The 27,484-nt window shown below is 45.8% G+C and overlaps 1 protein-coding gene across 1 annotated transcript in view; it reads right to left on the bottom strand.

Annotated features, from left to right (window-relative positions):
- Positions 1-27,484, bottom strand: part of SLC22A23 (solute carrier family 22, member 23) — a gene marked incomplete at its 5' end in the record, with an annotated part of 195,762 nt that overhangs the window by 123,134 nt on the left and 45,144 nt on the right. Inside the window, 2 exons of the mRNA XM_011984610.1 lie at positions 16,684-16,838; positions 22,422-22,525. Coding sequence (XP_011840000.1) covers positions 16,684-16,838; positions 22,422-22,525 — 259 coding nt within the window. The remainder of the gene's footprint in view (positions 1-16,683; positions 16,839-22,421; positions 22,526-27,484) is intronic.

The raw sequence follows: 27,484 nt of genomic DNA on the forward strand, positions 1-27,484 counted from the left end.
GACAACCATTGCTCCATGCCTGTGTCCAAATTCTTCGGGTTCATGTTTACAAACTGTTTATAATAACTTTCAATGTTTGAAGAGGGCAGAGGTCTGCATAGCTTCTCAGGAGGTAATTATTCTCAGGTTTTCCATCGTTCCTTCATTCAGAGTTACCTCCTCAGCCCTCTGAAAAGAGGACAGGAATGAGGCAACGGCCTCTCAGGCCCTGGAGATGGTGTGGCTTCTCCCTGTGCCCTTCTCTCCTCTCCCTGCACTCCACACAGGCATCACGAACGGAAAAGCCAACTGTGCAAACATTCGCTTCCACTGTCACAAGGTGAAAAGGAAAAATGCCAAAAAGAAGAGCTTGGAAAAACAGCAGAAGAGCAATGACCTCCTGCAGAGAACATGAAATAAGATCCGGCAGTGACCCCACTAAAGAAACGGAAAATAAGATCCAACCCAGAACGGGTCAGAGACCACCACTGTGTTTTAGGGTAACAATTACAAAGGAAAAGGGGGATCGGGCACTGTAATATCCCAGGACTGCAGCTTGCACTCTCTGGGTGGTGCATTCTGTAATTCAATTAAATCCTTGCAAAGAACAAGATCCGTGTATCAGAGTCACCAGATACTCCCCCAACAACTCCGGGCACACAAGAAAGTTCTCACAGTAATTCTTGTATGTGGTTGGTGGACTCTAGACTCACGGGACTCAAGAAGCCCTGGTGAAACACAAGAAAACTGAGCGATGATTCCAAAGACCATCTTTTCAGTGGCAAAACCGTCAAGAAGAGGAAGGATTTTGGTAAATTTCATTTATGGGAAATATAGATTTGAATGATTAGCTCTCCAGTTAACTTTTTTTAGGGATGCCTATTGCATCAAAGAGGAAATTATCAGGTTGAATTTGTGAAACTCAACAAACTATAACTGTTTCATGGCAGGTCCTAGAATCAGAAGGGTGTGATCCCCTGAATGATCTCCCCCAAACAAAATGATCTCCTCCAAAGCAAAGCACATCACTTTGTACCTCAAAAAGCTGGCAGTGTCTCTCTACGGTCTACAGGGTAAAGAACAGACCCCTTGAGGTCTCCATGTCCCTCTGAGGCCTTCCCTGCTCTGGTCTACCTTTGCACAGCGCCCCCATGATAATCCCATGTCCCCTGGGGAGAGTCACATCCTGTCTGGCCAGGCTCCCTGGTAACAGGGGCTAAGACTTGGGGAAGGGACTTCATCCTCAGATGCTGGAGAAAGCGGCCAGCGAGTCACAGAGGCAGCTGGACCATGGAGTCATGGGCAGGGGGCAGGTCTAAACCACACCATCAACCCAGTGATGAAAAGCAGGCACCAAGACCGGCAGGTATGAGGCAGGGAGATGGGTCACCAAGGTGGGGCTGGGCTCCGGGATGCCGGCTCTGGAAGTGGGTGCATAGATTGCAGCCCTCTCTGGGTGTGTTCTTGGCAGTCTGTAGAAGTTTTAAAATCGTATGCTCTCATGTCAGTGAAAATCTTAGTCTTATATTAATACAAGGGTATTCTCGATCATCTGGATGGGATGCCTGTAGCCCAGTGCGAACCTACAATAAGATTTTGGAGCCCACATTTTCATCCGGATTTACACTCACCAAAGGCCACATGTCACCATGATTGGCTGCACAAATGCAAGTCTAACAGGTATGAATAAAGTAGTAGCAGAATCAAGATCTCACATGTGTACGGCCAACCCTACTGAGCCTGAGCGTCAGGCGGGGGACCACAAGGACTCTGCCCATCCATCTTGTAAAGATCAGCTTCATTAGCAAGAAGAGTAACAGGCAATAATGAATGCTTCCAGTCTCAATGACAGCCAGAAATGGACTACATGCATATTTAATTATTAAGGTAATGCCACAAATCTAACTTTATCTTCAGGAGACAGAGTAGCGCTGCCCTCAAGTGACACCCCATTGCAGCGAATGACTGAGGCTTGCTCATGGAGCAGGCTGGGGTGAAATACATAAAGCTTGAGTATTCCACATCAGCAAAGCCTTAAAATCATTGCCATCTCAGATGGCAAAATTATGCAAAAAGGCAACGCGTACTCTGGAATTACTCAAGTCAAAATGCCAAAATAGATTAAATATTAATCTGAATCTGAAGCTACATCTTTCTGCTATTCAACCCAACATGAGTCAATGGATAATTGTGTTTCAGGAGAAGACTGACGTCCATCACACGAACTCCTGGATTGAAATTATATTACACAGGTTTTGAAACTGCCTGTTGTTAATATTTTGGTTTTATAGTTATTTGGAAGTTACAAGAACTCATGCAAATTCCTTACAAGATGATTGTACACATTTAAATAATACTCTAATAACATATTTTAAGCCAAAGAAAGAGGGGGCTGTTGGGAACAACACAGCAGTATAAACAGGGCACTGGAGCCAGGTGGACTCGGGACCCGAGGAGTTCTGTGATACCAAAGGGAAGTGCTGGGAAGGGAAGAGCTGGGTAGAGGAGGGCATGGTCCCTGGCTAGGGCTCCACCCCCACGGACCTAGGTGAGGACAGGCATTTCCTGCCCAAGACCACCTTGGCCTGCCACGCCCCCATCCTGTGCCTATGAAAACCCCAGAGGTGGCCGGGCGCAGTGGCTCATGCCTGTAATCCCAGGACTTTGGGAGGCCAAGGTGGGCAGACCATGAGGTCAAAAGATTGAGACCATCCTGGCCAACATGGTGAATCCCCGTCTCCACTAAAAATACAAAAATTAGCTGGGTTCCTGTAGTCCCAGCTACTCGGGAGGCTGAGGCAGGAGAATCACTTAAACCCAGGAGGCAGAGGTTGCAGTGTGCAGAGATCGCGCCACTGTACTCCAGCCTGGTGACAGAGCGAGACTCCGCCTCAAAAACAAAACAACAACAACAACAAACAAACAAAAAACCCCAAGACCCTAGCAGGCAGACACACAGGCGGCTGGACATTGAGAGGAGCACATCAGCAGAGGAACACACAGGCGGCTGGACGTTGAGAGGAATGCACCGGCAGGCACCGGCATGCACTGGCAGGCTGGCAGGCCATCGACCAGCAGAATGACATGGAATTTGGTGGGGCAGTCAGAGGAGAGCCCAGGCCGCCGAGCAGCCCGACTCCAGGGAAAAACCATCTCCCTTCTGGCTCCCTCATCTGCTGAGAGCTACTTCCGCTCAATAAAACGTTGCACTCATTCTCCAAACCCAGGTTGATCCGATTCTTCCGGTACACCAAGGCAAGAACCCCGGGATACAGAAAGGCCTCTGTCCTTGCAATAAGGCAGGGGTCTGACTGAGCTAACACAAGCTGCCCACCGATGGCTAAACTAAAAGAGCACCCTGTAACACATGCCCACTGGGGCTTCAGGAGCTGTAAACATCCACCCATAGACACTGCTGTGGGGTTGAAGCCCACAGCCTGCCTGCTTTATGCTCCCCTAGAGGTCTGAGCAGCGGGGCACTGGAGGAGTGACCCATTCTCCCATCCCACACTCTGCAAGGGGGACAAGGTAACTTTTCCCATTTTATTAGTAAGTAACCTTAGGCAAGTTACCTTCCCTAAGCCTCAGGTTTCTGTTTGTGAAATAAGTGCTCATATCACAGAATTACTGAGTGGATTAAATAGTTTCATAGCACGCAGCAGTGAAAAAGTTCACCTTTGCACAGTCCCCACATGACAATTCCGTGTCACCTATGGAGTCACCTCCTGGCTGGCCAGGCTCCCTGGTGAGAGGGGCTCAGCGAAGGTGCAGTGTACAAGCTCAGTAAGTGTTATCTCTGGCTTAAAGGCATCTCTAGCAAATTAGACAAGGTCCAGGAATTAGAGGTCTCAGTTTCCTTAACTGTAAAATGGGGCTATTTGTGGGAGCTATCTTACATGGTCACTGTGAAATTTACATCTCTATATATTTGTGTACAGGTATGTATGTATGTATGTATATAACTCAGCATAGTTTCTGAACTTAGAAAATGCTTACTAAATAGATTATCATGGTTATCAAGGCACTATCATGATAGCCTCAATCCCTTTTTACTCCTTAATATCAAAACAGTGCTCAGCTACACAGCACCATGCTATACACATGCACACATGCTGGAGGGTGCCAAAACGGAGGTCTCAAGCCAAGATTCCCTGCAGCTACTAGAGGTCTAACTCTTACACTCCAGGGCTGTCTATGGTTCTTTCTAAAAAGAGGTAAGGGAATGACATAATGAGATATGAGACACAATCATGCTCCAAGCACTGAGGTCAGCCCAACGGGGAGCAAATGACCAAGAATGGGGGGCCTGGGGGCTCCCAGCAAGCACTTCCCGTGCAGTGAGGGTAGTCACATGTCCCCACCTTAACACAAAGGAGCCAGTACTATTTACCAAAGAGGAGAAATCATCTTCTCCCTTGCATTCTTCTCCATCTCAGGGTCCTTGTTCACCCTGGGAGCCTCGCACACTTAGCAATGCCAGTTTGACATATTAAACTGATGTCAAGGAAGAAATAGTGAAAAACTCTACGTCCCATGGGAACTTAGCAAAATTTATTTATTATTTAAAACTGATATGGATGGGGAAATGAACTAGAACTAAATAGCTCTTAATTCCTAACCCTGCCCCCAACGCTGACAATCTGACTTTGGTTTGGAGGGAGTTCTGAGCCTCTTCCCAGAACTGACACAAAGCAAACAACAAGTGAGGCATGCTTTCAAAAGGCGGAGGTTAGAGAGGACACAAGCACCTTTCAGCCAGCAAACAGGGGCAGGCAGAGCCAACTCTGCTTGGATACAAAGCACTCTTTTTTTTTTTTTTTTTTTTACAAGAATCATCAAAAGCCCTGTGGAAGGAAAAATGAAAAGAAAATAACAGCCCTTAATCAGAGACCCATTTTCTGGTCTCGGTGTTCTGTGCAGGAGGTTCAGAGGCCCTCTGAGCTGTCCCACTCTGTCACCTGGGAACACTGCCCTGAAGTGGGGGCCCTGCAGCTTCACCCAAGAGCGTCTCACCCCAGCTGCAGCCTTCCCTGCCTCCTCAGGCTCCTTGACGTTGGTTTCTACTGGGGTAGAGATCTTAGCTTTAAAAACACCCAGGACTAGATTTGGTGGCTCACACCTGTAATCCCAGTACTTTGGGAGGCCGAGATGGGAGAATTACTTGAGCCGGGAGTTCAAGACCAGCCTGAGCAACATCGTGAAACCTCATCTCTACAAAAAATTTAAAAAGTAGCCAGGCATGGTGGTGCACGCCTGTGGTCTCTGATACTCAGGAGGCTGAGGAGGGAAGATCCTTTGAGGCCAGTAGGTCGAGACTTCGGTCAGCCGTGACCGCACCACTGCACTCCAGCCTGGGCAACAGAGCAAGACTCTGACTCTTAAAAATACAATAAAATAATAAAACCAAAAAAACCCAAAAAGCACTCAGAAGACCCCTGAGTCTGACTTCACCATTTAGAGAATCGCCAGCGAGGCCCTGCTTCCAGAGTCTGGGCCAGTGCGAGCTGGGTTCCTACAGGCCTGGCTGCTGGACTTCGGAGGCTGTTCACCATGCAGAGGGAACTCCTCTTCAGAGGGGACCACAAACTCACATCATAAAATGTGTAAAACAGGCACTGCTGGTCATTTCACCCCAAATACCTGCTAAGTCTTACATGGATTTTGGGCCAGCAAGTGGAATGTGGTTCCTGAACTGTTTTGCCCCCAGAAGAGCCACTTGAAAATACAATTAAAAAATGAACCGTGTGTTACTCAAAGTCAAGGCCCTTCCTCAAGCAGCCATTCATGTCCATCCTGAAAACACACATTCTCACACAGCCACGTCGCAAACAGGAACTGCCATCCGGCCCTCCAGAAGGAAGGCGGTGAAACCTTATGGCAGAACATGGCAAACAACAGGGCCAAGCCTACAGCTGTGTTACAGATAGTGAGCAATGTCCTCAGTTAATATTTAACAATATGAACAAAATGTTTACAGGCGTTTTTAGGGATTAATACAAGGCAGGGAAAGGGAGAGGTTGCATACAGATAAGATAAATCTTGAAAATGAGTAGCACTATTCTATTTCTTCAGTGGGTTTTCTTACCAATTAATGAAGCATTCTGTGAGTGACGGATACTCAGGGAGTTGGATAGCAGAGTCCTAGGAATGATCTGTCCAGGAGAATTTTTTCTTGAGTTTATTGTCCTCTCCTACCCTTGACATTGTTAAGACTTTCAAAATGCAATATATGATTGCATTTAGCTTTTTGAGGCGGAGTTTTGCTCTTGTTGCCCAGGCTGGAGTGCAATGGCACAATCTCAGCTCACTGCAACCTCCGCCTCTCAGGTTCAAGCGATTCTCCTGCCTCAGCCTCCCAAGTAGCTGGGATTACAGGCACACACCACCACGCCTGGCTAATTTTTCTATTTAGTAGAGGCGGGGGTTTCACCATGTTCGTCAGGCTGGTCTCAAACTCCTGACCTCAAGTGATCCACCCACCTCGGCCTCCCAAAGTGCTGGGATTACAGGCGTGAGCCACTGCGCTCGGCCTATGATTGCATTTTAAAATGAATTTTAAAAGCTCTAAATGGATGCTATAAGAGAGGTAATTTATTAAGCTGGCCACTGGAAAAACAATTATGAAGCAGATTCTTGCCCCCACCCACCAGTTGTTCTGCTATTCAGCCCTAAGCTACTAGACAGCCACAGTCCAAAGTTCCCAAGCTTGCTGCGAGCTTGGAGATTCCCTCACATGAATGGGCCTTGTGGAAGAGGACAGGACTGATTTTCTCAGTGCACCACTGGCGATTGCAGTAGGATAGTGGCCATGATGTCACAAACATGCAAATGTCCACCAACATTTCCCTAGAACTTCGTGGTTTTACAGATGAAAATCACGGTCATCCTGTCAGTCACCTGCCCAATCTTTCCTAGGTGAGGAAATGACTTTGAGTAGTCAGCTACCTTGTTTAAGGTCACAACTGGCAAGTGGGGGGCTTGGCTTCCAATCCAATCCTGGATTCCACCCAAGCATCTTCTCAACTGTTTCTGCATGATCACACACACGTGTGTGCACTTGGGTGTGTGTTGATGAGAAACAGGGTGGGGATGTGGCAAGTCTTCACACACTGCCTTTCAGTATGGACACTGGGACATCAGAACAAAACTGCATCTCAAACTCGACTCAACTGTATTAAATATAACTGAATATCCAGTTATTGAGACATGGGAATATCACGTTTCAGGTGACTTTAAGCAAAAACAGCCACTACCGACTTGCTTTCCCATTCAGTTTTTTTCTCTCAATAATAATGAACATCTACCACTCTAAAAAAAGCATTTTCTTGCACAACAATGGAAATATATCACTAAATTGTGCACACTTAAAAATGGCTGAAATGGGCCAGGCATGGTGGCTCATGCCTGTAATCCCAGCACTTTGGGAGGCTGAGGTGGATGGATCACTTGAGGTCAGGAGTTTGAGACCAGCCTGGCCAACACGGCAAAATCCTGTCTCTACTAAAAATATAAAAATTAGCTGGGTGTGGTAGTGCCTGTAGTCCCAGTCACTTGGGAGGCTGAGGCAGGAGAATCGCTTGAACCTGGGAGATGGAGGTTGTAGTGCACCGAGATTGTGCCACTGCACTCCAGCCTGGGTGACAGAGTGAGATTTCATCTCAAAAAAGAAAAAAAAAAAAAAAACGTGAAATGGTAAACTATATATAATGTATATTTTTACCACAGTAAAAAAAAAAAAAGAGTAACTTTCTAAAATACTTGGCATAGGACAAGACAGTGCTTCTCTGGGACATACACAAATTAAAACCTATACTTGAAATAATTCACATTACATTAATCACTACATGGAATTAAAGTTGCTTTGCCACACTTACCTCTGACCTACTGGGCAATCTTTGCTATGCCCAAAGGACATTTTTCAATGTCCCACATCACTTGACTCTGCTGTCAGCCCCTTCCTTGGCTCCCTGGTAACTGGCCTGGTCTGACTTTCCACTGACCACACGGCCAGTTCCTCCCTGTCTCTCTCCACTGGTTCTTCTACTCCACCCATTTGTTGCTCAGCTACAGAGCCCTTGGGTGAGCTCAGCTCTGGTAGCCTTTAGTTGCTACCTTCATCCTGAGGACACAGGGGCCTTGCTCCTGAACTTCTGAATAACAAATCTCCTGGCAAATCAATCCTCTCAGATGCCCTAAGGCTCCACCAGCTTACCAGGTCTGAAACAGAAGTCATCATGTTCCCCTGGCAGACTCATGGGAGGAAGGGGGTGGTCAGTAGCTTCAAACTCTATAGGATTTAGAATTAGAATAGACTATTTGGGCCGAATCCCTTGTCTCACCATTCAGACAAAAATCCCCTCTCTCCAGCTATCCAGACAAGTCCCCTGGTACTCCTTCACCCTTCTCCCCACTCTTCAGTTATTGAGGCTGCGATTCTGCCTCCTCAGTCTTTCCTGCCCCATGGCCACAACCCTCATTCAGGCTCTTCTTCCTTGCCTCCCTATCACAGCAGCCTCCCAGCTGCTAGCTTGGCCTTCTTTTCCTCTTTAGCCTGCTCACACTGTAGCCTGAGACATTCCTCCAAAACATTCATCTAAAGGCTTCTCTTTCTCAATTGAGATCCTTCAGTGGCCTGCCACTGCCTTAACGTCATGGAGGACAGGTCTGTGTGTGTTGTTCCATCCTTCTTCCTTGGCTTTGTTACTCATAGTTTAGATTCCAGCCAACCCCAATTACCCACACTACCCAGAGTGCACTAGGCCCCAGCCAACCCCAATCACCCACACTACCCAGAGTGCACTAGGTCCCAGTCAACCCCAATCACCCACACTACCCAGAGTGCACTAGGCCCCAGCCAACCCCAATCACCCACACCACCCAGAGTGCACTAGGCTTCAGCTAAGCCCCAATCACCCACACTACCCAGAGTGTACTAGGCCCTGGGTAAGCCCCAATCACCCGCGCTACCCAGAGTGCACTAGGCCCCAGCCAACCCCAATCATCCATACTACGCAGAGTGTACTAGGCCCTGGGTAAGCCCCAATCACCCACACTACCCAGAGTGCACTAGGCTCCAGCTAACACCAATCACCCGCACTACCCAGAGTGCACTAAGCTCTTCCAGGATCTGAGCACCCACTGAAGATAGCAAACACCTATTCTCCCTGACCCCAAAGAACTCACAGCTCAGGAGTCTCCTCTGGTGCCCACCGTCCCAGCAGGGTGTGTCCCTGCCTCTTCACTCACTAAACTCTGAGTGAGCCTCTATGTCCTCAACACTCAACAATGGCGAGGGTTTAGTATGTAATCAAGGAACCAACCGTGCATCCCCTGGCACCCGACAGGTCCTCACAAGTTCATGGAGCAAATGAGCAAAGGAGAAAATTGTGCTTCCGTGCAGGTCATGAAAAACTAAAACTTACACTCTTGGTAGCAGAGCCTATCGGGCAGGATGCGCTGATCTGAGAAACAGTTATTGACAACACACTTTCATGGCCCTGCACCATTTGAGTTATATTTCTCTCTGTGCTCTCAGCCAGGAGTCTGTCTTTTCACTAACAGCAAGTCTTGGCAAACCAGTAACGTTTGCTTCCCACCAGATACATTTGGATGTTTTCAAGAAGCCTAATGTTTTTTGTTGTTTTTGTTTTTGGTTTTTTACTTGTTTTCAAGGTGACTGATTTATTTCCTCTTTTAATTTGCTTTTAAGAACACAGAACAAGACAAATTCAGCCCAATATTGCTCTCTTCCATTCCTGAACACTCTTTTCTGGTCGACTCAGCTTTTAGCTTCAGGTCCCATCCTGTCTGTCCAGGTGTGGAAAAAAAGGAAAAAAACTCCCAGGGAGTGTAATAGGATTCCAGCTAGCAAACATGTGGTAAGAGAGGTGAATGGAGCAAGCAGGAAAGGATTTCCCAGCAGGGGCCAGCAAGGGCAAGGTTGTTGCCATGAGGGCAGGGTCTGGAACCCTGGGGAAAGGGAAGCTGTTAACCATTAATCTTACCCTATCACAGCATCTCTTCCCAGCTCACCTTTGTAGAGCTGCACTGGTGCAGCAGCCACACAGTGAGGAAGGATGGAAGTCCAACAGCTCTAGTTACTAGTGTGGAGTTGAGACCAGCACATCTGGGGTGGGGGGGCGGGGAAGAGGAAGCACCCCGGGTTTCACTACCCCTGCTCCCACCCCAAGAAATCTTCAACACTGAGGAAGGCTAAAGGCTAAGCTAAGAATTCAAAAGTCATAGAATTCTAAAACTGGAAGTTATATTGGACCTCAATAGTTTTCCATTTGTTTTGTTTTCCATTCGTTTTCTCCATGAGTTATTCCAGGAAGGGATCGCACAGCTACACAAAACATGGTTTAAAATCTCATCCCCTTACTTTATAGAGATGGGGACACGAGCTCAGAGAGATCTCACAATCTGTCACGGTGACTGTCAGTCAACTGTGGAGTCTGCAGTCCAGCTCAGATCTCCTGATTTCCAGATCTTTTCAGTTCCTGTTTTAGAGTACTGAACAGCTTTGTTTCAAATGAAGCACAGACACACTACTAAAATTCCAGTCTGGAAAAAACCTAGTCCGTAAGGTTTTGATGCACAGTTTAAGAACAACCTCCCCTGTAGGGAAAAGCATCCAAATACTCTAATTTTAAAATGCCCAGATATCTCTGAATATTTGCTACTATTTTCCTCTGATTTGGACATAGAGCTGCCTTCACCAAATTCAAAACACCAAAAGATATGTGCACTGGAAAGCTTATCTGTACATTTAGGCAATAGTTACATGTTTTCTTGTACAAACTTCTGGACAGAAGACTAGGCAGATGGGTCTCAGTGATGCCACCGGCCGCTTATTCTTTCTCTGTCCTCATATTTCCATTTTTAATATGCAGGTGAGATGACATATCCTTACATGCCCTAGAGACATTTGCGTTTATTCCAGAGAAATGTCTATAGAAAGAAAAGTCCAGGTTTTGGCTAACATATAGGTAGAGATAGAGAGAAAGGCCTGAGCACATTTTTATTTGAAGGACTGGCACAACTTTGAGAAAAATCAGTCTTCAGTGGCATGTTGTGGCTCCCTGCTGGATGGCTCACCCCTCCAGGCTCAGACCCATGACCAGTGGCCCTGTCTAACGGGCCACCGCAGCATCCTCGCCTTCCCAGGGCTGGAGCTGCCTCACCAGACACTTCTATTCTTACTTACCCCGCAGTGAGGCCAGAGGCTCTGACTGCTCAGAGGTGGGACAGGGAAGACTGTAGGGTACAGAGCAAATGCCGTTACTTTTGGCTGAGACATTTATTCCTTTGCTTTTCGCAGTTTGCCTACAGGGTTAGTAACGTATTTCCAGTGAAGAAAATGACCAATGAAGAGACCTCAATCTGCTCCGATTTCCCGGTTGTGCCCATCTGACCCTCAGTAAAACCAAAATTCCTTTGAAGCTTAAAAAAAAAAAAAAAAAAAATTTGTCGGCTGGGTATGGTGGCTCATGCCTGTAATCCCAGCACTTTGGGAGGCCGAGGCAGGCGGATCACGAGGTCAGGAGATTGAGACCATCCTGGCTAACATAGTGAAACCCCATCTCTACCAAAAATACAAAAAATTAGCCAGGCGTGGTGGCAGGCACCTGTAGTCCCAGCTACTCTGGAGGCTGAGGCAGGAGAATCACTTGAACCCGAGAGGTGGAGGTTGTAGTGAGCTGAGATCAGCCCAGGCAACAGTGCGAGACTCTGTCTCAAAAAAAAAAAAAAAAAAAGTTCGTCAAAGGCCTTCGGTAAACTCCCACTCATTTCCTTGGTGGAAAAAGCCTTGTGAATGGAGTTGGTCCTACCGGGAGAAGGTCTTTTTGCCTTGAGAACTTGCGGCTACTGGGAAGGCCCACGTATCTGAAGATGGGGAAACCGGGTGGAGAGAAAGAGATGACTGAGCACATATTCATGTGAAACTTTCCCTTCAACCAAACGCACAGCAAATGTTTGCTCCCTAGAAGCCCACAGAGTAGCTGAAGCCATTTCTAGTTGACATCGGCAATCTCCATTCTCTTCATTCCACACTTTGACAACCCGCTCCATGGAGCCATTTGGTTCAGTCCATTTTTTTTTTTTTTTTTAAACATATATAGCATAGTGCTGACGCTTAACGATCCTGTTGACTGAAATATGTTGCAAGCAATATTAGTTCAGGGAAATATCAAAGCATAAAAATATATGGGATAGTGAGAAAGAAAAAGCCATCCAACACCAGTACATTAGAAATTACTCAATCACTTCTGTAAGCATCTAAAACCACTGGCGTCATGTGAAAAAGGGACCAGCACCCCGCCCAGAGCAAACTCAAACTCTGAGTCTATTACCAGTTAAGTCAAGACTTGGTTTCTATTTTTGCAAAGTAATCAGTAACTGAGTCGCTGTGAAATTTCTGGTTGCTCCTTGATCTTGTGTAACATTTATCCAATTATTTAGGTTGTCTAGGTTTAAGGAGGGTTATTATAATAAGAACATCTTTGAGAGACTTTTTCAAGAAAATGGTTCATTGTTAGGGGGAAAAAAAAACTTTCATTTGCCCACAGTAACTAAGGTTTGGTGTCTCTATCAGCAAAAGTTATTGTTGATGATTTCAAACTGGGAAAGTGTAGTTGGGGGAGGCAGTTAGACGTGGAGAGGGAAAAGGCAGAGATCAAGTTAAAAGAGACATTTTTAAACAGTATTTTTTATTAAAAAATAAAATTCTCTCTCACAGGACTGACTACGTCCCACATCAAATCAACTTAAAAAAACCATCGTCTCTCATGGCTCCATGTGAAGAGACACATTCTCCACAGTGCTATATTACCTTGTCTGTGATATTACGGATCCCGGTTAGGAAAAGGATGCATACCACAACAAATCGCGTCCACCTGCGCTGAGAAGTGCCCATTTCTTCAGGCTGAAAATAAGACTGTATTTTCATAAACAAACAGGAAAATGTGATCTATTGCTTCTTTTCTTGGTCCATGCCCTTTGCCTTGCTAAGTCAGTTTTTTGACTGCCTCTGTGTGTGTGTGTGTGTGTGTGTGTGTGTATGTGTGTGCGTGTGTGTGTCCAGAGGCCACTGATCCAGCCCAAGTGTATTTAGAAATGAATTCAGTGTCTCACAAAGGTCTTAGAGGCCACTACTGTGCCTGGGAAATCCATTGAGCTTGGCTTGTTCTCTCTTGCTCTTGCCAACGTGCACTCTGCTTCCATGCAAACACTCCTGAGGAAGATGCCGGTAATCTCTAGTTTATGTACTAATTACACAACCACATCGCCCTTTGGCGACTTAAGGGAAACAAACGTAAAGTGTAGAGTATTTAACTCGGATGTACTTTAGAAAAACTCCAAAGCAGAAAAAGAACCTTCAGCAGCCGTGCGAATAAGGCAGAAAACTTCCACAAGTCAGCAGCATTTCTCTGAACGAAGAGTCCACCCTCACGGCAAGCCAGACAAGAAACCAAAACTGCAAAAATCATTACTTTCCCTACTTACATCGCCAAGCACCTGCAAGACTAAAAAAAGAATGCTATCCAGTTCTGTTCTGAGAAAGCACAGGCCTTTCCAGCAGATGCATTAAGTGAGATAAAAACCTTATGGTTAGAGGAAGAAAAGAAGTTGGGGCCATTACAAATGGAACTTCCAAATAAGCAATGCTTTATTTAAAACTTTAAAAATCAAAGTTTTAAACTTCCCTTTAGAGTCAAGAAGTACTTCAACCCTGTGACCTGGCTTATCAATAACTTTCTTCAAGCACAACAAATTACCGAGCATTACCTAGGCATAAATACTACTGTGTATAAAATGCCAGCAAGTACATTAATTTGGATATTCAGTGACTCTGCTTTATTGACTCAGCTTTATTGACTGGGAGTTCCTGTCTTAACTTCTTGCCACCAGCCTCTGCCTTCTCCCAAGACTGCCACATGTGCAGAGACGTGAGTCATCCCAACCATATCCTACCCCAATCCCACCTGCCCTTTATGACTATTTCCTTTTTAAATTCTCCCTTTATTTCCTTCTGATTATTCTCTTGGAAGCTTTGCTCTTTTGCCATCTCTTAACCAACTCTCCCAAATTATCATTGTTTAAATATTATCTCAATAAACTCCGAGTCATCATTCACAGCCCTTTGGTTTAGTTTAGTTTAGTTGTGTAACCCCAAATACTTTATTAGGTCTAACAGTGGGTCAATCACTTGTTGATACTTGGGACATTTTCACTGCAATGGCATTTGTCATGATGTTTATTTAATTTGTGGTCCCAATCCAAGAAAACATGACCATTTATTTATGCCCTGCTTTATTGCAGGAAAAAACCTAAGGCTGCTTATACTAACAAGATACACACAAAATAACGCAAATTATGGAGAAAGAGAAAACTGGACAAAGCAGAAATTAAAGTAGGGAAGTTAAGATGAAACTAGGAGAGAGGCCAGAATTTAAAGCCTGTGTTATCAGGCCCGCACACAAATACGTACATCAGTGGTTGAAAAATTATGGCCCACTGGCCAAATTTGGCCCACCATCTATTTCTATAAATAAAGTTTTATTAGAACACAGCCACACCTGCTCATTTACATATTCTTTATGGCTGCTTTCAGGCTACAATGGCAGAGTGAGTAGCTGTGACAGACCATATGGCCTGCAAAGCCTGAAAAATTTCCCACACGGAAAAAGTTTGCTAACCCCTGGGTTATATGATTCTGTGCCTAGGAGATTGGAGCAAAGCAATCTCCTAGGGTAAGTACATTCTTTGTATGGTTCTGAAGTGGAAGAGAACTTTCTGCTATAAAGAGCTCACTATGTAATCTAGTGAAAACACATCTTCGACATAGTATTTTGTAGTAAATATAGCTATTGGCTTCACAGGTCAATGGCATGATGTCACAGTGCAAGCCAGTAAAACAATTCTATGAATATGTGAGGCGGAAACAATGCCATTCAGGTACAATTCACTCCTGGTCTGGCTTCATTCACGGACAGTCTCTCCAGATGGCAAATGCCAGTTACACAGGAAGCCCTTCCCTACCCTCCTTCCTTGCCACTAGCAGACATGGCTAATGGATCAAGGTGTTCTCTTCTGCTGAGCCCCGAAGTCATCTCAGAAGTCTTCTCCCCGTTCTCTGGCAGCTTCAGCCAGTCATTAGTAGTTGGCATGCAAGATAAAACCAATATACCATATTTGCGGTAAGGCAATTTTCCATGAACACTCTCTTGCCTGGGGGTGGCAAGACTGAGGTTATACTCTCCACAGAGCTCCTGAAGCACAGCTATTCCATTTTGTCCCAGTGCAGAGCTGTCCCCTTTTATGGTCATCCCTGTGAGAGGACTGGATTGCCTTCCCCCTGTGAGAATGGAAGCCTGGCAAGGACGGCCGCCTGGAGCAATGCTCCCAGCACACCTGCACACGTGTGGGCCAAGGCGCTGCCTGAGGGCAGGACCAGGAGGCTTCTGCAGAAAAGTGCTTAGATCTGTTCCTCTGCACAGACTGACAGGGGTCAGGGCCATAGACAATGGCACAGGCATTTTGCCTAGGGAGATTCAAGCCCAATACTCACATTATTTATTCAAAGAAACAAAGTCCCCAACCAGCATCACCCAGGCCCACTCATCTTGTCATTCATATCTTCCTAAAGAACTTCCCAAGAGACAAGAGTTCGAAGATAAATGCAAGTAAACTGGAAAAGGTGATTTTTAAGAAACTACAATTCAGTTAAACATTGATGACAAAACAGCCAACTATGAATCTAGAAGAATATACAGGTAGCCTTTCTCTGTGTCTGCTCCTTCCTGTGACAATAAAACTATGTCCTGAATTGATTAGATTTCTAGTGGAACAAAAATTTTAGCTATCTAAAAGAAGTATTTAAAATGCAAATTTAAAAGAATTAGAATTATTCTTATTTTGTCATACTAGAAATGGCTACTTAATCTATATCTGACTCTTATGCATGTTGTCAAAGAAAGAGAAAAAGACAAAATACATGGAAAATCTTACAGTATCCCCAACAGATCTTTCCACAAAGTGACTAAAAGTATCAAGCCAGCAAATAAGTAGAATATCCATGCCTCAAACTCTTCTTCTCCTTATGGGTTTGTGGTTGTGTTCTAGCAAACACCACCTACAAATAAGTGAAACCTGACTATATTCAGCAGAGTTAATACAGCCAACAAACAAGATAGATCAATGAAAGAAATGTCTCATCCTCCTAAAAAGACCAAAACTACCAAATTTTGCCATTTACTTTTCCAGTGCCAATGCTTAGGTTTCAGTTCCAGACCACTTAAGGTCACATCTGTGGACATGAGAATGTGGAAAATTTGGATTCTGTACGGATACCCAATTATGCACCAGATAGAAGCATATAGAATGTCAACGCAGAAAATTCTGGAGAAAAGCCAAAGCCTCTCCATGTCAGGAAAGAAGCGATCGCCACTTCTCCAAGCAGTTACGCAATCTCCCGTGTCCTTTGATGTGCACTGAGCCCGAGCTGGAGATCAGGATTGAGTGAGACGTTTCACGGCATCACCTGAAAAGCCTCTTTCACAACACTTGAGGCCTTTAGTGTTTGTGTTTCCACAAAACTGCCATCCCAAACAAGCAGCATGCATAGTATCTTCCCCAGAACCTCCCAGGCAATCATACTTTTGCTAAAGTCTTTCAAGACTAGTCGTGAAGGCTCCTACTTACGTAATGCATACAAGGTGAGAATTATTCCAGCCAGGCAAAATCCTTCAAAGAACCTGAGTGTGCTGAACATTGTCACATTCACTGACAGTGCCACAGTCAGTCCAAAGATCAGAATGAAGATGATGGAAAACAGCAGCACAGGCCGCCGGCCGACCCTGCATATGGAGAGGGAAAAAGTTAGGAATCATTGTGAAACAAGACAGTGATGCTAGATGCTGAAACCCAGTCTCCAGCAGGTACTCAATATATGCTGAATGAGTACTGGCCAAAAAGTCCTGTGCCATCTATACCCACTTCACTAGATCCTAGACTACTAGGGGTAGAAAGGGAGATTTAGCCCAACCCCCTAATTCTCGAGCTAAGGGAGCAGGGATCAACCAACTACAGAGTAAGAGAATTCACACTTGAGCCCAATTCCTGTTGCTGAGTCTATTTCTGAGTGTATAGTGATATAATTCAAGGCAAGAGGAACAAAATTAATAACTTTCCAAACAGGAACCTTGATACACCCAGCATAAAAAGTCTTGAGAAATCGTTGACCTTTGGGATTGGATCAAAAGTCAACATGGTCACCAAGCAAAGCGGCTTTGTTTCCTCTCCCCAGGTTGTTAACTAAGTCAGATACCTGATCCTACACACAGCCTATCCGAGCCAGGGCCAAGCCATCTGCCAATTTGTTTCAGCTACAAGACGAGAAGTAATTTTTAAGGGATCACACACTAAGGTAAGATAGCGTGAACATTTAAATGCCCAATGACCTGACAGTGAGCTGACAGTGCAGTCCCTTGGCTAGACTGAGGGGCAGGGAGTCTAGGCTGTGATGGTTCTCTGGAAAGGGCCACAGACACCCTCAATTCGTGGGTCCTGGAGCTGGCCAGTTCCAGATCAGTGACCACTAGGGGGCAATGTGCTTCTCGAGTGCCTGGGAGGACAATAGAGGGTGGTCCACAAGAATGGGGAAGTCACCAGTTCCTGTGGCCCCATGCTAACTTTCCATCTTTCCTTCATTAACCGATTAGAAATAAAGTGGCAACAATAACTCTCCATCAAACACGATTGGCTTGGTCTAAAGGATAACTCAGAGAAATGGAGGCAGAGTGGATGCTATTTGCCAGGAGAAAAAAGGGGGAAAAATCCAGACCTAGTGTCCACAATACCACAAAGGGTAGCTGAGGGGCTCGAACTGTCCTAGATGTGTTTATTACAAGGCATCTACATGCAAGTAAAATGTCCAGAAAGTACAAATATACAGAAACAGAAAGTAGATTTGTGGTTGTCCAGGACTGGGGGGTGATGTTTCTATCATCCTTTAAGGGGATGGGAATGTGTTACATTCAGAGTGTGGTGATGGCTGTACAACTCAGCAAATATACTAAAACTCATTCAATTGTGCACTTAAAATGGGTGGGTTTTATGGGATGCAAATTATATGTCAATAAAACTGTTAAAAAAAAAAATGGTCAGGCATGGCCTTACCCTATAGAGATAGATGTAATTTTAAGAAAATACAGGGAAAGGAACAACAGGATGAAATTACACTCAGAACTTTTAGTTCTAACCATTCCCATCAGTCACTTTGGTTTACTGAAACAAGGTCAAGGCTAGGAGCTCAACGTAAGTTAATAATCTCACCTAGAGATTTTAGCCATTACTTTCCCTTGTCCAGTGCTGGGGTCAGGAAGCCCTTACCAGGAAAGACTGTGAGCTGATTTTGTCCAAATCTAACTCATTTACAAAAATAAATTTAAAACACAGCTTTAGTCATTCTCCTAAAATGAAGAAAAATGAACTAACTCTAACATCTTGCATTACGCTTGACTTCCCTGGTCTATGAAATGGGGATAAGCATCCCAAGTTGTGGAGTGTTGAGATCCTTCACTGGGGGGTTGATGGGCACAGATGCAATGCCTGGCACAAAATAAATAATGAAATGTTTTAGTGCTCATTCCTTCCTGCATTTCTGTATCCCTGATGCCTACCAAACAATGTTTGCTCAGTTCTGATATTTTAGAAAAGATGTTTGATTTTTTTAAGCATGTAGCAACCATTCTAAGTCCCTGGCTCCCAAAAAATGGTTGCTAAAATCAACAAGTAAAACTTATCAAGGTCTACAGGGCAAACACGGTCTTTGAAGCCAGGGGCGTGCTGGTTCTGAATCCAGGATCAGTACTTCTGAACTATGTGATCTGGAGTAAGGCTGGGCTTGTTCAAATGAGCCTAGAGTTCCCTTTGGTAAGGGCCAATTAATGTCTACTTCATAATGTTGTCGACAGGAGTGAATATGAACAAATGCCTCAGCAAGCGTTCAACACATGTTAGTTACAAGTATGGACAGTTTTCCTAGGAACTGGCTCCCAGGACAGAACCCTCTCAGAGAGGACTGATAAAGCCACAGTCCTTGTCTGTAATGCAGAGGACTTTGTCACTTAGGATCTGTGGTGGGCAGAACAACGGTCATCAAATCTGTCCATGTCCTAATCCTCAGAACCTGTGAGTATTTTACCTTTCATGGCAAAAGGAATTCTGAAGATGAGATCAAGCTTAAGGACCCTGAGATGAGGTGACTTTCCAGGTAGGTCCAATCTAATGACAAGGAAAACCTCCCCTGGCTCCAGGGAAGCAGAGACATAGCAGTGTGAGAAGGACTTGACTTGACGTTGCTGGCTCTGAAGATGGAGGATGGGGCCGTGAGCCATGGAATGCAGGTGGCCTTTAGAAGCTAGAAAAACCAGGGAAGCAGATGGTCTCCTAGATCTTGTAAAAAGGAACGCTGCCCTGCTGACACCCTGACTTTAGACCAGTCAGACCTTTGTTGGACTTGTGAACTGCAGAACTGTAAGATCACTCATTTGGGGTGTGGAAACCGCCAAGCATGCAGTGATTTGTAACAGTAGCCATAGAGAACTGACACAGGGTCTCAACAGGGAACAGGGGTCCCACTCAAATGAAGTGACTGGAGGAAATTTTAATAAAGGGATTATTTACAGAAGAGTGAACAAGCTGAGAGGGAACCCACAAGAGATGGTGTTGGACCTTGTGGCTCTTGGCAGCCGGAAGTAGGGGATGGATGGTCCTAGCCCCAGAGAGAAAGAGGTGCTGTGTGGAGGTCACGGACAGGAGGTGGCTGGCTCCTCCAGCCTGGCAGAGAGCAAGCTGGGCATAAAAGTGCCTGACCTCACTCTCCTCTCCCCTGAGGATCTACAGCTGGTGCTCCCCACACTGGCCACACTCGGCCAGGAGCTGGCAGGCAAGGGGTCCTCTGGGGAAGCTCATACTGGCCAGCATCCCAGGGCGGGCTGGGGAAGGAGGCAGAGGGCTGCTGCAGTGACAAACACAGCAAAGAAGGGAGCACATCCCTGGGGCCACTGGCCATCGGCCCTCCTACCCACCTGAGCTAGCGGATTCTATACCAATACCCAGTGAACATCCTCAGACAAAACTTGGTGTCAGAAACAGTAACTTTTTAAATAAAGAAGTGTACTACTTAAATGTTACTAAATGCTGACTGCAGCCCCAGGAAGCGTATTGTATGACCTGATCCACTTCCCCTGCAGCCATGAAACAGGGCCCACAGCCGAGAGGTCTGGAGTTCCCTTTAAATGGGTTTATTTCCTTTTAAGCAAGGCTCAGGCAGGGAGTAAAATGCCAGAAAACGGGGTTGGAAAATACCAAGCTTTCAAACTGAAAGGGAAGCCCACTCAAAGTGTTCAAAAACTACCACTCAGACAGCCTGCCCCTGATTCCCAGGGCACCCCCTCAATCTTGCCCATCTGAGGAGGACCCTCAGAAAAGCAATTGCAGAGAAACGGTTTGCGATGTCAGACTTCTGGTTACTCTAAGAGCGAGACCCACACTCTTTTGTCCTCAGGCCTGGTGTGTGATCAGGGAGGTCACACCACACGTGTGTACAAGAAGAAAGTTAAGAAAACAACCTTGAAACAATTTAAACTATTGCAGACTGGTTCATCCATAAAAGTCGATTTTTACTTTTCTATTAAATCATTTATTGAATAAGGGCACTACAACCCCAGTCGAGTCTGCATTTTTTTAGAAAGACAGTGACAGGGATTATATTAGTATATTTTTCTAACCTATTTCAATGTAGATTTCTGGGAAACGGTATATTTTAGACCAATATAGCTCACACTAGAAACCTATGAACTCAAGTATTCGGTTTAAAAAATAAACCCTGTGTTGCCTCTACCAAAGAAAGCCCCCAAGGGGTTCCCTGCATAGGTCTCCAGAGGTCACTGACTGCTTCTCTGTTGTTGTCCACAGAGACCGTGTCCATGAGAAGCGCTTGCAAATGACGAGGAGGCAGATGTCAAGCACACAGGAAATCACGTTACATGTCAGCTCAAGGAACTCCCAAATAGACGCTAGGTTTTGGAGGAAATTTTCCACATGTGTAATGTGACCCTCTGCTGCTGTCCACCCAGGCACTTGCCTTGGCCAGCATTCTCAGTTAACTGAGGGGCAGAGGTCACAGAACCTATAGAATTTGTTCCATATCACTCTGGGCCCTTATTTCATCCAGGCCAAGAAGTCCCAATTCACACACACACACACACACACACACACACACACACACACACACACACACACAAAAGAATCCTTTAAAGATAAAAAGATAAAAGAATGTAAGCTGGGGAGACAGTTACGCTACGCCTCTCTCCCGAGCAGTCCCGCTACTTGAAAAACCTGTCAACATTGTGCAACTGCCTCCCGCTTAGACACATCGCCACTGCTGCCCCTGTGACCACAGAGTGCCTTAAATAAAAGCGCTGCAGTACCCTGGTGGAGGGGCAGGCTCTGAGGCCACGTGGCTGAGTTTCAAGTCCTGGCCCTCCAGCTTAAAGCTGAGTGAACTTGGAGATTTCACTTACACTTCTGTGCTTTTCCAACTGTAAAACACAGGTAATAATAGCATCTCCTATTAGGGGTGTTGTAAGGAGATGTTAATGTATGGAACTACTTAGCACAGTGCCTGCTACATGGTAATCTTTCAGCTGCTAATGTTATCATTGTTACTGTCTCTGCTACCATCTTTACCTGCAGACCTCTGTCCTACCAACCTCATCCCTTCATCCGGAACTGCTTGCCTTGCTCCGGGTACCCGGACTTCCTCTCCGACCCACACAAAGCACATGCATTCTCACCTCTGGCCACCACCCCGCCCTGCCCATAGACCCCATGTGTGTTACCCAAATGCTCTTTATCACTCAAGGTGCAGCTCCCCGCAGACCCCACAGAGGCATCTCCTGGCCAAGCCAAGGACTGTCCCTCTCTAAAATCTGTATGACATTCAGAGGTGCTAATCAGCACTGCCTGACTCATTCAGCTTGCATGGGGGAAGGGTCTTCAGCTCCCCCAGCCCCTATTTTTTAATGCATCTTCTGCATCCGCCCCTCAGCGCATCGACCCCCTGGAGCCCTGCACATAAGTCTTCAAGCTCTAACTAAACATCAAAGGTTAGAGGTAGATGGGGCTGCAGGCTGGTTTTGCTAGATTCTAGAAGCTAGAGAATTGCTTTGAGTTTAAATGCACACTTCCAAATGATCTGCTACATGCATGGGCCATTTTTCTGAGCTCTGCATTCTCCACGTGGCGGCTTTGGTCTTCTGCTCTGGCACTGGGAAAAGACGGCCACGGTAAGCTAACACTGACTACTTTTCTTTAGCCAGCAAAGGCGTGCTGTGGCCTCCAAAGGTTCGTGCGGCGGGCACGTTGGTACTCACCAGTCAGCAATGCATCCAGTTATTAGGTAGCCAAAGATTAATCCAACCAGTAAGGAGAACTTAGCGATATGGACCTTCCAGGCATTATCACACACAAGATCCCACTAGAGAGGGGCAAATAGAAAATAAATCAGAGAGAAACATACACAGAGCTCGTCGTACTCAATTTTAAGGGCAATACAATAACCCTCTAGGGACCATGGCACCGTTGCCAGTACCATGCCACATACGCCATTCAGAGTCTCTTCCACATTTTTGAAAATCCAATGAGACATATAATTTGCCCACAAAAGGAAATGTAACATTTTAGTCTGGGACAGATTATAAGTCTGCACAGAATGATGCAGGAAGTCTGGGGATGTGTGTTCTTCTGTCCCAACCAACACGGGAAATGTAAACTGAGGCAGAGGTGGGCAGTGACGGAGACCAGGCGTCCCTGAGGACCAGTGGTCCCTCACCATGACGAGCTGCTCCGAGTGCCCAGGGGCTGGGAGACCCTGACGACTTTCTGCATGGGCATCATGATGACATGAGGAGGTTAAAAGTAACTTTTGCATTTTCATCCCAAAACATTCCCCAAACTTTACGAGGAGTCTTAAAAATAAAGGCGAGCATTAGTAGTGAACGTTGAAATATGAACTTTAACTATAATTCCATGTAATTAAATGTAAATATGAAATATAAACATTCTATTTTGCCCTTGGAAATGTCCCTTGCGTTTTCCTATTTCCCCTCTAAAGCCATCTGCTCTACTTGGAGAGAAAGCCGGTCAATTAGTAAATACAACATTCAGACTATTGTACTGTTTGATAAGAAAAATACAAAAAATATTCTCATTTTTCCTTTCTCCACTTGCAGAATCAGGAGAGAAACCCCTGTTTGTTCCCTCTAAGTGATGCGTGTCCAAGTGTGGACTCAAATCCACATGCAGCTGGCATCTGGGCCAGAGGGGCAAATAAGCAGGGTCTCCGCTGGCCAGGTCATGCAGACGCACAGCTGGGGGTCTAGATGTCCTGCTTCTGCTGCAAAGAAGTGGACAAAGTTTCCGGTTCTGGCCTCGCAACTCCAGGTCAGTGGAGACGGGGGTGGGGTGGTGCGGGGAAGCAGCTGAAGAAACGCACGCCAATGCATTTGGGAATGCCAGAGCGGGAGGTGTTCTGGGAGCAGAGGCAGGATTGGAGGGGGGTGGGCACATGGAAGGTAGTGGGCTGACCCCTGATCCTAGTTCTGTCTTCTTAGATGTCTCCCCCGGCCCCTTGTCTCTGTGCGCCCCAGACTGCAGCACAGAGGATCCTTAGAGAGCACTGTAAGCTCAGGCCCTGCCCCGTGTTTCCAAATTTCCAGAGCCTTATCGAGGCCTAGGAGGCCACAGCTGTGGTTCTTAGCGTCCCTAAAATTCAGGAAAAGCCACGCTCTGTGTCAGTGGATGAAGGGAAAGGTGCCCGGCAGGGATAAGTAGAAAAGTACCGTCTGTCACAATGTCCCCACTTCTGCCCTGGACTCCTTGGGACACACACTGGCTTGCCGATGCCCCGACACAGGTATGGCTTTCCAGAGACTTGAGGAGGGTGACTTCTTTTTCTACCCCACCTGCTTCCAGAGTGATTTGCAACGCCAGGCCCAGGAAGAAAGGGAAGACGGGAATGTAAGCACAGACTGCACGAGGGCCTCGTCAATAAAAGACGGCTTGGAATTTGCTGCTGTCAGGGTTTATTCATGAATTTGGGGAGCAGGGCACTGCTGGTTGCACAGATTCTTATTAAGAATTCAGACACAGGAGCTCCTTACAGGGTTAACTTCCTTCCATGATTGCTCCAGTGGTCCTCAAACTGCACTCCAGGGACCAGCAGTGTTAGCACCACGTGGGGACTAGTTAGGAAAGGCAAGTTCCTGGGCCCCATCCCAGGCCCACTGGATGAAAACTCCTGCAGGTAAGCACAGCAATGTGGTTCAGCAAGCCTGCCCCGCGACTCAGAACTACTGGCCGACACTGCCCCGCCATTTTGAAGACAATGAATGAGCTTCACCGTCTTGGGCTGGGGTTCAAACAACTCCCAAGAGCAGGGAGAAGCGAAAACGCCATGGGAACCATGCAAACGACTGGCTGCTGCTGCTCGGCCCTGCAGGGTTGTACAGCTAGGTGATGAGTTAAGTGGGCTTTTGCAGGCAAGCCTGGAAAACGAACATCCACCTATGTATGCTGTTTCTAGGAAAAAATGTATTTTTGATAATAAAAACCTTTCACCACGCAACCTATTTCTAACTTCAGGAATGCAGGTTTTGCCTTAAAATGTGAGTGACAGCTTCATAAATCACAGTGGGTGCACATTCTGTTTTTCCAGCTTGGTTTACACACTCTGGCAGGGGAGGTGCTCACGACACCTGTAACCACTCATCTCCCAGTTGCATCATGCCTTTGGGAGCCTCGGCTGGGCACAGTCTCGGCAGGAGAGGAACACGTCCCGACCCCAGGTTGCTGCCGGGAAGAAGGGCACCAGCTGCTGTCTCAATGGCAGGGAGTCATTTGAAATGCTTTCATGTCTTCACCAAGACTTCCCACTGATGAGTTTACTTGAGGTTAAAGGATGCAAATGAGTATATTATGCTTCTATGAGATGGCCAGGAGGCAGAAAAAATTTTAATAAAGCATTCAGGGGAGTGGAGGAAATTGCCAATACTGTTGTGAGTTCAGCCACCTGAGCAATGACCAGACCTGGCCTCAGCAGCCACGACCCCATTAAGGTGCTAGCTAATAAGATGCTCAGTGGCCAGCCCTATCCATTAGCAGTGCCACAGTGGAAAACGAAGACAGTGGAGGGAGACTGGGCCACTCACACGGCTGGTAGGGAGAGGAAGCCTGGTTAAAAGTATGGCTGGCTCCACAGTTCCCAGCCTGTGGGCTTCCCCCTGGAGAGGGGGACGGGAAACCCAGGGCGAGGCAGTCACCTGCTGCCTTAAACCCTCCTGAACGAGGCACAAGAATAGACAGCATATCTGAAGCAACAAGTAAACCAACTGGATTCCCAGGCCCAGCAAGTTTACCATGATAAGGGTTACTCATGCCTGGGGATCTGCCCGCAACACCACCCTTGCCATCCTGGAGCCACCGCTGTTTAGCAGGGTAGGGTGGGGCTGGGGGAACCCATGGCGCCGACACCTTTGTTTGACTTCTACTTCTGGTATTGACAAAAATGTACCGGGAAAAGAAAATATGTTCAGACACAGTATAATCTCCTAAAGAATTTCAGAAGTATGAGGAAGCTTTGAGGTCACCTGGCTCTTGAAATTTGTTCACATTGCTCTAGATAAGATATGGCAACTGGTCATTTCACTGACCAGTTGGGTAAGCAATGTTTAAAGCAATTTATAATTTTTCAGATTAAAAAAATATATAACAGGAGTAATGTTTTAAAAAGCACAAAACCAGAACTTAATATAATAGGTTTTGTCTCTGACATTACCCTTGTCACCTCCCTCTCCATCAAATCAATCACCAATTCCAGCAGGTTTTACCTTTCAAATATGTCCTGAACATACCATCCATGCTCCACTGCCCCCACAGACACCCCGATTTATAGGGACGGGGTAGGCGCTCACTCATGTGATCCCAGTCTCCTTCTGGTGTGTGCTCCTATAATGCGAGCTGGAAGGCCAAAAACAACACTTCCAGATTCTGGTACACCTACAGTTTCAAATGTGATTTTGGTCCTGCCAATCATGTGCACACCCCAAAATAACTTTCTGTGTGCAACTTTGTTCTAATTTCCGGATGACTTGAGTTAGGAAGAGAGTTAAGAGGGGGAGGAAGGGAGACATCCATTTTGCTGGTCAGATCTGGCAAGGGTTGGGTGGTCTGGGAGCCAGCAGTTCTGGAGGTGGCTAAGGAGGTGTGATCTTGGAACCAGTGGTTGGGACAGTGACTTTCTAATTCTTCAGCCTCCTAATGGAGGCACAGTTCCCTGGACAGGCTAGCTCTCCAGAGTTCTTCCAGGAATCCTTCCAGAGGCCCGTTTACAGTTGCTCTAGCAACTCAGTCAGCACTATTCCCTGTATTCAGTCCCTGTCTCCTGAAATACCAGAGTGGCTTCCGTTCTTTGCAAATTGAACCTTGTTCTCTGGTCAAATTTCCTTGGGATGGAATTCGCAGGGGGTAAGCAGACAAGATAAGGAAAAGTCACCAGCCCTCCTCCCTCTCCTGAACTAATACAAGAGTCTCCCTGCATTAACTCCAATCTCCCTCAAACCCATTCCCTAGAGAACAATGAAAAGCATCCTTTAATTAACCTTGTTAACACCTCATCAGCAGGTTTAACAAGATCATAAAAGCACTAAAGTCATGGCTCCATTTCATAATCTTAGGCTTGCTTGCTTTGTCATTCTTCTAAGACCAGGGACATTCATGATGATGCCATGTGACGCCTCTGAGCCATGACTAAGCGGTGAGACAAATGACTCCCAAGTGTGTCTACCTTTCACACATGTTAGTTGCTCTGTGTTCTGGCAAAATAAGAAAAAAAAAGCAAAACTGCGGAGTCAGAGAAAATCTGGTAGACTCTTTTTGGACCTGTATAGTTTAAGGATAAGCTAAAGAAAATACCATTAATATTATTTTGAAAGGAATAATTGCTTGACTTGTCAGAGTGGAGAAATATTCATCAAGGAAACTCAGAAAATTTCTAAAGAAGATAGAAAATAAATGGCAGATAAAGAAAACAATCTTGTTTTCCACGGTAATGAATTCCATGATAAAATGTAAAACAAGAACATAAAAGAATTGGAAGCAAATAGATTGCTTCTTTAATTTTGAAGTGAAGATAAAATCTCTAAAGAGAAAAACTAGGGAGGAAAAACTACCTAAGGAAACAACTGGTAGATTTTGTAATAGTTTAACGATTACTACTTTACTATTAATTACTATTTTTAAAGTCTACACATCAAAAATACAATAAGCAAAATTATAAAGACCTAAATTTGTAATATATATCCATTTACATATCAATATACACCAATACTGCAACCAGAAATTGAGTTAGCACCCAGATGATTAACCAAATATGAAACAC

Source organism: Mandrillus leucophaeus, unplaced genomic scaffold (genome assembly GCF_000951045.1).
Source record: "Mandrillus leucophaeus isolate KB7577 unplaced genomic scaffold, Mleu.le_1.0 Scaffold27, whole genome shotgun sequence".
NCBI classification, from domain to species: domain Eukaryota; kingdom Metazoa; phylum Chordata; class Mammalia; order Primates; family Cercopithecidae; genus Mandrillus; species Mandrillus leucophaeus.